We start from the raw sequence: 10766 nt of genomic DNA, 5'->3' as shown, positions 1-10766 counted from the left end.
TGGTGAGTGGAGCACTCATTAATATGAAACATCCATGGAACACTGGCCACTACTACTGGGGGCGATTCCATGATTTTTTAAGTGGGGTGGGACAGGGATGACCAATAAAATACAGCACAGAAACTACGCTTTGAAGTTTAGGAAATATTGGATAGGAAAGAACAACATGATGTTATTTTGATTAATAAAACATTACATTCAATATTATTTGTACTTGTTTTCATTTTAAACAAATTGTATATCCAAATACAATACACACTTTCTATACTATAAGCTCAGTCTGCCACTTGAAATCCAGTGATGCTTCCGTGGTATCATACTTTTGGATAGTCATCATGGAAACATCATTAAGTCATGTGACTAGGACTGGGAAAATTGGCAGAACAGGCCACTAAGTGACAGTACTCTGATCCAATGGAAATCACAGTTGTCAGATTGACAGTCCTCCAGCTGAATGGATGGGGGGGCACTAGCGGGGGGTCAATCATATTTCAGGGGGGCCAATGCCATCTGGTGCCCCACTTCTAGCCCCGCCTCTGACTATCAGAACTGGGGGGGATGTTCCTCTCCGCTGTACAGCCAATCACAAGGGTAAATAGTGTTCCCTTATCTCTAACCACAGGGAAGCTGACCTGGTAGGCTACCTACAGTGGCGTACGGTGGTGCAAGACAGCCGTCTCACCATGGGCTCAGATATCATGGATGTATAACAAACTCAAGAAAGTGCAGGCAGTGTGGTTGCACTGGGGGTCAGGGGGCCCTTAGACAGAGCGAGCCCTCCAACAATGTTGAAGACACACTTTGGAAAGACTAGAATTAATGTTATTACTTCTATAAATGTAAGGATCAGTCCAGGGCACAAAAAACATTGGATCGACACAATTTATACCAACAATTCAAAACTGTTTTTTGCCATATCAAGATATGTAATGATATAATAGTCTACTGTATGCGTGTTGATGTTGTCTAATGTCACATCTCTATTTGATCATGTGACTGCACGATGGTAGCTGGTAGTAACTATTGTGAGATTAAACCAGAGGACAGCAAAGTTTATGGTGATTAGTGGTTTCATAACATCCATGCTCACTGCAGCTACCTGTACCTGCACCATCACTAAGAACCCTGTCAAAGGAGTGGCAGAGAAACCAAGATGTGTTTTTAACCGTCACATTTTTTTTTAATTGCTTTCTGTATAAGTTTGAACATTGAATATATTTATATACTTTCCAAAGAAGCTAAGGCTGTAGACAAACCAGTTAGTAGTTATATCATTAAGGGGAAATTCTAAACATGACCAGGAACTTAACAGCATAAAACAACACACACAAACACACACACACACACACACACACACACACACACACACACACACACACACACAATCAAATCACAGTCACACCTTTTTCTTTGGAAATTTATCTAACATTTGGCAGAATAAAAAATCATCTTAATCTTCTGTGGACCGCACCGTCAGGGGAAGGGACAGTTAACACTTTGCACGCCACTAGTTTGTGGCTTTAACGCACATCCAAATTTAAGTTTACTTTGAAAAACCATTCTTTTACAATTGGCAGAACAGGCAGCCAAGTCACAGTACTCTGATCCAATGGTCAGCGGTCCGATATCATCTGGTGCCCCACTTCTAGCCCCGCCTCTGACTAAACTGGGGGGGCATGTTCCTTACCGCTATGCATCCAATCACAAGTGTTAATAGTGTTCCCTTATCTCTAATCACAGGTTAGCTGATCTGGTAGGCTACCTTCAGTGGTGTGCGGTGGTGTAAGACAGCCGTCTCACCGGGGGCTCAGATATCATGGATGTATAACAAAATCAAGAAAGTGCAGGCAGTGTGGTTGCACCGGGGGTCAGGGGGCCCTTAGACAGAGCGAGCCCTCCAACAATGTTGAAGACACACTTTGGAAGGACGCACCAAAGAAGTAACGTAATTACTGCTATAATTTCTAAGAATTACATCAGTCTAGGGCACACAAAAAAATTGGATTGACACAATTTATACCAACAATTCAAAACTGCGATTTTGGCTAAAAGGCGAAAATTTTGCACCCCTGACATCATTTATTTTGTTTTTTTCATTTTTTCATTTTACTTTTGCCATGTAAAGATATGTAATGATGTAATAGTATGCGTGTTGATGTTGTCTAATGTCACATCTCTATTTGATCATGTGACTTCACGATGGTAGCTGGTAGTAACTATAGTGCACTGGAGCCCATTTTAACTACCTTACGCTTCACCAAAAGCAGACGGTAAAGAAGTGAGCCAGTGAGAGAAGGAGAGTTTGTATTTTGCTAGTTTTTGGGCTCATTTAATCTGATAGATGATGAATTCATTAAATTCCGTGACACATTGCTGGTTTCCAAGATCCTGTAGCTGCAATCAGCAGACTTTTATCCATTAAGGCATTCTCTATCTGAGACAGAACATTAACCATAAAACAGGATGTAACAGTAGCTGCAAGGGGGTTTAAATGAGATTAACCCAGAGCACAGCAAAGTTTATGGTGATTAGTGGTTTCAAAACATCCACGCTCCCGGCAGCTACCTGTACCTGCACCATCATTATTGTCTTGATCAAAGAAACCTGTCAAAGGAGTGGCAGAGAAACCAAGATGTGTTTTTAACCATCACAAATTGTTTCTTTTTAATTGCTTTCTATTTAAGTTTGAACATTGAATATATTTATATACTTTCCAAAGAAGCAAAGGATGTAGACAAACCAGTTTGTAGTTATATCATTAAGGGGAACTTACATTCTAAACATGACCAGGTACTTACTGCCATAAAACAACACACACAAATACACACACACACACACACACGCAATAAAATCACAGTCACACCTTATTCTTTGGAAGCTTGTCTAACATTTGGCAGAATAAAAAATCATCCTAATTTGCTATGGACCGCACCTTTCAGAGGAAAGTGAAAGTTAACACTTTGCACGCCACTATTTTGTGGCTTTCACGCACATCCAAATTTAAGTTTACTTTGAAAAATCATTCTTTTACAGATACTAGCTCAAATTTGTATAGGATCATCCAAGAGTTTGTTATTCTTAGTTTCATGCGACGCCTTGATGAATTCAAAAAAATTCAGCAAATTGTTAGTACAGTATTCGGGTTATCATCAATAGTTAATTGTGCAAAAGTAACAATGTTTTCATCCCAACCTCAGAAAATGGCGTATATTCGATCTATGTTTTTAACTTCTTTTTCACGGCAGTAAATACTTTTTTTCTGTGTATTGGGCAATTTACTGTGGATTACAGTTTTTTTTCAAAAGCTAAACAACAGTGGTCACAACTAGCCTGATGTTGTGATACTCAGATCCAAGCCTAACCTTGAATGTTGGGCTAACCCTCACCCTAACCCTCTCACAAATCACATTTTCTTTAAAGGAAAGAGTGAAATTCTTCCACATGAAATTTCTTATGTTACAACACCACTTTTGCAGGTAAACAAGAAGGAACGAAAATCAACAGTTTGCTTCAGTGGATTTTTAGATATTTTTCCTTTGTCTGTAGTGATTGACGTTATTACAGAAAAATGAATTCCTGTAATGTTATAATTTACTGTAAGGATGCAATTCTCACCTGTTTGTTTGGTGGGAAATTCCCATTACAGATGCAACTGTAGCGCTTGCAGATTGGATTGCACCCTCAACCCTTCCTCTCTCAAAGAGAACCATGATTCACAACATGGTTCATATATGTAGCCCTTGTTTCATCACAAACTACAGTATCACAAGACACTTGCTTAGACCTGTAGCTGAAATCTGAAATCAGCAGTTAAGCATAGAAAAAAAGGAAATCCAAGGCAGAGAGCATCTGACTGAACTTCCTGAGCACACTGGACTTTTTTGTCTTTCAAATCAGTAGTGTTTGAAACGCACCAGCTAAAATCTATTCTGTTTTGAATGTGTGTGGTTAACAGTTCTGACAGCACTTTGTCAGCATTTGAACAAAGTGCTGGAAAACCACAAGCCATTGTGCAGACTTTTGAAAACTGTGTTCAACAAATCAAAAACAAGTTTGGTCCACATTAACTGCTGCTGTGCAGACTTTGTGAAGAGTTTTTCACCAGTGGCTCCAGCTTTGCCAACTGTCGTTTAACAATCAAAGAAAAGAAGAACCAGGGTGATTTAAAAGTATTTGTCAAACCTTTCTTTATAAATATTGCTGTTACTGTTTTGGGAACATGATCATGACTCAAAAAAATGAAAGTTACACCAGAGAGATAAGAAGCTACAGAAACACTGAGGATGAAGAAATTGTGGTCTTAACCATGAACGTATTAACACTCTAGTAAGTAAGTAAAAGGCTCATCATAACCTTCACCAGCCCCACAAGTGCTGTAGCTTAAAATTACAAGAATTATCTTAGAGGAGCATCTGCAACAATAAACAAAAGGTTGCAGAGTACCTACTGCACCCTGGCCTGATAGCATGGGTGTCTCATTTGGACCTAGCCTAGATCACAGGTCAAAGTAAAGTGACAAGCTGTCGATAGTATGTGGTGTCTGGGACGTTTATCAGATCTTGTAATGGGTGTGTGTCAGATTTTAGTGATGGGTGTGTGTGTGGTTCCTGTTAATCAGGGGATTAAGAGCATGAAAGCCAAATGTAAGACCTGTAAGTGTCTTTCCCTTTCAAGGTTGTTGGAAATAACAATTATAATAATAATGATAATAATAATAATAATAATAATAATAATAATAATAATATCTTTTGTTTATATAGCTCCTTTCAAGAAACCCAAGGACAGTTTACACAATTACTGTGTCTTAGTTAAAGGAGGTTATGGGCTGTGGTAAACAGGTGGTGTTTCAGGATCTTTTTTAAATTATCCAGATATCCGCAGTGAGGGTGTTCGAACGGGATGGGGCCGCAACACTTAAGGCTCTGTCTCCAAAGGTACAGCGTCTGGTGTGGGGAATGGTGAGCAGGCCAGCGTCTGAGGACCGCAAGTTTCGGGGTGGGGTGTATGGATGGAGGAGGTCGGAGAGGTACTGTGGGGCCAGATGTGGGGGATTTGTGCAGGACTCAATTAGGAGCCAGTGAAGGTGGATGAGGGTTGGGGGGACATGCTGCCTGGTCTTGTCATTGGTAAGGACCCTGGTGGCAGAGTTTTGGACAGACTGGAGCCTGTCCAGGGTTCTGCTGGGGACCCCAGACAAGACTCCATTGCAGTTGTCCAAATGAGAGGTTGTGAAAGCATGAATGAGGGTTTCTGAAACGGAGTCAGAGAGTGATTGCCGGAGTCTGGAGATGTTTTTGAAATGAAAAAAGACTGATTTAGGGAGGGATTTGATGTGAGTATGGAAAGAGAGGATGGAGTCCAGGATTTCACCAAGGTTGCGGACCTCTGAGGATGGGCAGATGGCGCACCCATCAACATCCATGATGAGATCTCCAACCTTCTGGTACAGCGCCTCTGGGGCCACAACCAAGAGCTCTGTTTGATAATAATGACTCAAAGGTCACAGAAAATCCAACAACCAGTAGAGACATGTTTCTGCGAGGTTGGATTTACTGTAAAGCTGCTCAGATTTATTCATTAGTCAAAACACTTGTCTATTGTGTGAATTCTCAGTTTCCCATTGTGTTGCTGTTGTTTCTACTCATGAATCAAAGTGGGTAGTAGGGTAAGTCAGATCTGATCATACCGTTCTTAAACCTTTCCACCACCGAAGTGTTGTCCTTTTGCTGTAAACCCTCCTGATTTTACCTCTTACAAGTTACCCCTAATGGCAATTGATTGAATAAATCCAGTTGATGCTTTCACAACCTGGCAGGACGTATTTGTGTTTCTGTTTTTGTGGACATTATACATCAAATGTTGTCAGTGGCAACTGGATACACAACAACTGGGCCAATTGTAGAAAATCTATACAGTATGTAAACAGCATTGATGTCAACCACGTTCTCTGTGGTATTTTTACTAAAAGGGTAGAATGTACGTCATCTGGAAAGTTCAGGCCAATCATTAAATTATTCACACTTTGCCTTTTTTTTTGTATTACCATTCAGCTCCACCTAAAACGGAAAATGAAAAACTGTCCACAGCCCGTCCAGGGTTGAAATTAAACCACACAAATGCTACATGGAAATGGGAAATAATGAATTTGTTTGTTTTGTTCCAACATGTGTTGATAATTAGAATAATAGTAACTGTTTAGAGTGGAGACATCTGATTTAAGGAAGCCACTTTAGAACACCAGAAAATCACGTTTTCATTGGCTACAGTTACATCAAGTCCTCTGTATTAGCCAAAGGGTCTAAAGGAGTATTGGATTTCTTATGTAAACACATTGACTTGTTTTATTGTTATTGCAGTGCAAAAAAAGGCCTTTCCAGGTAAGCGAAAAGCATAAGAATGGATTTGTGGGTATAGTGGTCCATCGTTTCCTTTACGCACATCCTGCCAATGCATCCGTGTACCAATCAATCAGCGAACACTGTTATCTGTCCCTGATTTGAGGCTATATTTCTCACACCAAAGTTGCGGTATAAAAAGAGCAGATCTGCTTGTTGTGCACCAGAAGGATCACACTTGTTGTGCACATACAGTCTTCACAGGTAACCTTTTTTTGTTCATTATTTTGTTTTTGATTTTTTCCAATTCAGCTTTAGAATTTTTTATTATTTTGCCACTTCAAGTATATATATATATAACTTCTTTTTTTTTCTTGTACACAGACATGTCAGGGAAAATTATTGTGGTGTTTGCACTGTTGGTTGCACTGCTAGTATCCTCAGCAGCTGGAGAGGCTGAAGAGACTCATCTACTACAGCAGCTTCTAGCCAAGAGGGAGAAAGTGAGAGGCTCAGCGGACAGACAGAAGCTGGCGCCTAAGGCTTCCCCTCCACGGATGGAGAGACGGGCACACCTATCGGAGGATGAAAGGGAGATTATGACAAAGCAAATAATGCAAGCAATTTCAGGTATGCTGTGGGTGAGGGTGTGAAAGTTCTGCTCTGATGGATTTGTTTTGCTTGTGTCATTACACAATAGAGTGATTGCATGATCGAATGAGTTGGCAGAGATCTAAAGATGTGCTCACACCTGCGTGTGGTTCATGTAGGAATGATGAACTCTGAGTGCATGTCGGATCGGGACTACCAAGGCTGGGTGGACTTCGGACGGCGGGACGCAGAATGAGACACGACCATGCCAACAACGCCCCGAGAGCTCAGACTTACGGCTTTTTGTTCGCATTTTATATAAAGTCAATGTTTCACTTTCACTCCAACTTTATCAATAAAACCATTTTGCAGAATTATAACAATAGTCCTATATGTCTTCATCACTGCCATGAGGTAAAAGAGAGACTTATTAAAGTTTGAAGGATGGAAATGCAAACTTTAATCCACAGGTGGTACAATTTACAAACATTTCACAGATCCAACGTTAACACAGGACAGAGCAAACAGAAGTGCAGAGAAACAGTGGTTTGGTTGATTTAAGTCAGAACACAAATTATTAGAACTTGTGTTTATGATTTCTTCCCTTTATAGCCACACAATCCTATGCCTTTTTTTGCTACAGTTGATTGTCCAGAAAGATTTGAACGAAACATGCCGTTTTAATAATTAGGACCACTCTTCTACTTGTCCATAAATGAGGATTCCTGTTAACGGCAAGGAGAATTCACTTTAAATGACCCAAACCCATTCGGATTTCATTTATATCCCAGCAATTTCAAAATTCTACGTACAATTTTTCAGTCAACGCAGTGCTGTAATATATACATATTGCTTATAGAAAAGAAATCACATTTACTGTGTTTGATGCAGCAAGGCACACCTGATTTGTTTTTGTTGAGGTGCTCAGGATAAAGGTCAGAAATCAGGTGACACTGTACTGTGTGCAGCCTTAACATATGCTATGTGAAAGCAGGTGATGAACTGTAGAGCAGCTGAAGGATGTCATCATTAATATTTTTCAGTTCAGTCAGTGCATCATCTGTCATTGCAATACTTCTTGATCAGTTTCTTAAGTGTTTAATTCAGTATTACATGACAGTCTTATGTACAACATGCTTTTCTCAATGTAGAAGCTAATAAGCAGGAAGACAAGAGTGTACTTTAGTGCATTTGAAAGTTCTTCAGTGTGACAGCATTGGTTTGTGGTTTCAACTAACAATAATTTACTGCACATATGTTTTACTTTAACTTTCCCAAATGACAACTTTGTCATATACACAAAGTGATGTTCCACTTTGGAAAAAGCGAAATGACAGATGAGGTTGTTGTTTTTAAAACCAGCGACAGGGTAAATGTGTAAAATGACAATCAAGAAACAAGGTATAAAACTTTTTTTCTTAATGAAGTTTCTTTTTTTATGTGTAAAAAGAAGCTGTTTCTGTTCTGAAGGTTGCAAGCAAACAGACTGGTGATTGGGTTCTCAGGGTTTTTACCTGGGATGAAGATGCCACACACACACACACACACACACACACACACACACACACATTCACACACACACACACACACACACACACACACACAACTACTGTACACACATTCATAGAAAAGAATATCACTGTGCACTACTGACGTTAAAGTCTGGCTCTAGCTAATTCTGTGGCTTTTGTTTTCAAGACACCAGAGCTGTGGGCCCTGAACGGCCCAGTGGGGATCCCACGGCTGGATGTAAAGTCACTACGGTGAATGAGAGAGGAGGAAGGGGGGGAACAGCCCTCATCAAATATTCAGAGGATGACTGACTGTCTCTCTCTCCCAATTGCGGCCCGTCGTCCCCCAGGCTGCCACTCTGTGCAACCCCAGACTTCGAAGCTTTTCCACCAGGTTCAAACTGAAAATGTTCCTTCTTCCCTCATTGTGCGATAGTGAGCCTCCACATTTGTCTTTTGCTGTGGAGGGGGAAGGTTTTGTACTATGGCTGGTGTGGATGGGACATGGGAAGGCTGAGATGCCACGCTCATGCAGCAGCTGCAGGAGACCCAGTGATGAAGCAGCTACATCTGGGGGGGTGGTGGTGGTGGTAGTCTGGCCTCCCAGCCCAAAGTGATGCTGGTAGGATGACGATGAAGTGCTCATGAGCTCACAGTTCCGACAAGATGGCAGGCCGAAAGAGCGAAGGCTGCCAGAAGAAGAAAAAAAACAACAATCACAAAAAACAACACCACAACAAGTAGAAGCTGTTATTTTTTCCGCACAAACATGCAAGCTCATACACAAATATTAAAAAACAAGACAATTTTAACAGTTTCAGTTTGTTTATTCATCATAGCTGTAAGATGGATAAACGTGATGTTAGTGTGGCAGCTGTGATGAAACAGGATCTAGCGGTTTGCCAAGATGGGAACCTAGAAAGGGAAGAGACATTAAAACGTGTAGTGTTACAAGCCAAGAATATGTGGGGAGTACAAACAAGTCAGAGCAGTGTTAGTAGGAGGAGCCAGATGCAACACAGTGCATGCTAGTCCCATAAAGTAGCTTTTATGGCTTCAATAAGGTCTGAGCAAATGTTCTTATACAGACTAATTACTTATTAAGCTAAGTGTTATTTAGTTAAACAGACGTGGTACCGGGCCTCTGGAGTTAGTACTGAAATCCAGCATTCATAGCGTATCCATAACCCTCAACTCTTACTTTGCCCCGAAGGCTCCTTTTAGAGTTGGAGGAAGAGCCTTGACAGACGATTTCTGCCACTGTGGGGGTAAAGAACAGAAGGTATAGGGGAAGGAAAAAACAGCATTGAAGAAAGGAAATCTGGAACATCCACACTTATTGAATGAAAATGATGCTGCAAAAATAAAAAATGTGGATTAGTGGACATAGAATACTCTTTTTCAGTTAACGGTAACTCAGGTACATCACAACAATACAAAAGCAAGTCCAAGTTTAAACTGAACTCCAGGGCTGTTAAAAAATACACAAAGACAACACAGCATGCTAATTTGTTTACAGTATGTTTATTCTTACCTAGTGGAGAAGGGGGGGATGAGAAGGGAGGGTTGATAGACTTGGCAGGTGGTTATGGGATGTGTGGGAGAGGTCTGAGAGAGGTTGGGACCGGATGGAGAGACTGCGAGGTCATGGAGGCAGAAAAGGAGCATTAAACTATGATGAAAGTGACTTTCAATGAGAAACTACAAGAGCAAGTAAAGCTGGAATCTAAAGTAGCACTATACAATTAATGGAAGGAAAGCAGTTAACATGGATTTTAGAGTGGATTTAATAAAGTGACAAAGTTAGTGGAACAGTGTAGTGTGTGTGTGTGTGTGTGTGTGTGTGTGTGTGTGTGTGTGTGTGTCCTACCCATGCCATGTGTTCCGGAGAGCTGCGAAAGGTCCAGTTCATCCTCCTCCAGGTCATTCAGACTGTAGACGTGTTGTATGTCGACCTCGAGCTCCCTGAAGTCTTTAGTCAGCACGCCCGGACGTGGATGTAGGATGCCTCCCAGGTTTGGTTTGGCCAACTGCTGCCACTGGTGCAGAGTCACCGATCCTGACAACAGTGTGTAGTAACGTGTTATTTATAAAGTTAGAAATCAATATGATTATTTCAGATTGTTTGCCTCTTTTTTTTTTTTTTTTCCATTTGCACATTGGCAATGGGAGTGAAAAGTGAACACCTCAGGCTTCCCATGTATATTGCTCCATCCCAGAAACGTGGCAAAATTTAAAAGAAATAGTAGACCTATGGCGTTTTTCCACTGCTGGTAACAGCTTGCCTCGGCTCGCCTCGGCCCATTATACTTCCGTTTTCCATTGCAGA

At 40.9% G+C, this 10766-nt stretch overlaps 2 protein-coding genes and 1 long non-coding RNA gene across 4 annotated transcripts in view; 1 reads left to right on the top strand and 2 right to left on the bottom strand.

The window, feature by feature from the left end:
- Positions 1-6430: 6430 nt before the first annotated feature.
- Positions 6431-7288, top strand: LOC117937708 (gastrin/cholecystokinin-like peptide). Of its 2 annotated transcripts, XM_034861869.1 has the most exons (3): positions 6431-6599; positions 6720-6965; positions 7106-7288. In XM_034861869.1, exons 2-3 carry the CDS (start codon positions 6722-6724, stop codon positions 7180-7182), a joined length of 321 nt encoding a protein of 106 aa, XP_034717760.1. In that variant the 5' UTR covers positions 6431-6599; positions 6720-6721; the 3' UTR covers positions 7183-7288. The 2 variants fall into 2 exon arrangements, with proteins under 2 accessions (XP_034717760.1, XP_034717752.1); XM_034861861.1 differs by lacking the exon at positions 6431-6599 and having other exon boundaries at positions 6715-6965.
- Positions 7289-7366: 78 nt separating this feature from the next.
- LOC117937722 lies at positions 7367-8481 on the bottom strand. Its single transcript, XR_004655224.1, has 2 exons — positions 7686-8481; positions 7367-7651 (listed from the first exon to the last, which is right to left on the bottom strand). It is a non-coding gene; the product is annotated as an uncharacterized LOC117937722 (long non-coding RNA).
- Positions 8482-8515: 34 nt separating this feature from the next.
- Positions 8516-10766, bottom strand: part of si:dkey-28e7.3 (trafficking kinesin-binding protein 1) — a gene marked incomplete at its 5' end in the record, with an annotated part of 17438 nt that continues 15187 nt past the window's right edge. The window contains 3 exons of the mRNA XM_034861473.1: positions 8516-9126; positions 9972-10074; positions 10308-10496. Coding sequence (XP_034717364.1) covers positions 8727-9126; positions 9972-10074; positions 10308-10496 — 692 coding nt within the window. The remainder of the gene's footprint in view (positions 9127-9971; positions 10075-10307; positions 10497-10766) is intronic.

This window comes from Etheostoma cragini, chromosome 2 (genome assembly GCF_013103735.1).
Source record: "Etheostoma cragini isolate CJK2018 chromosome 2, CSU_Ecrag_1.0, whole genome shotgun sequence".
Lineage (NCBI taxonomy): Eukaryota > Metazoa > Chordata > Actinopteri > Perciformes > Percidae > Etheostoma > Etheostoma cragini.
Note: the sequence above shows the minus strand (reverse complement) of the source record. Positions and strands in the feature narration are given on the sequence as shown.

Excerpts from the sequence above, each read along its gene's own strand:
- LOC117937708 (XM_034861869.1), top strand. The coding sequence starts at position 6,722 with ATGTCAGGGAAAATTATTGTGGTGTTTGCACTGTTGGTTGCACTGCTA. Across the intron at positions 6,966-7,105 it reads AATAATGCAAGCAATTTCAG|GAATGATGAACTCTGAGTGC; the intron begins GTATGCTGTGGG and ends TGGTTCATGTAG.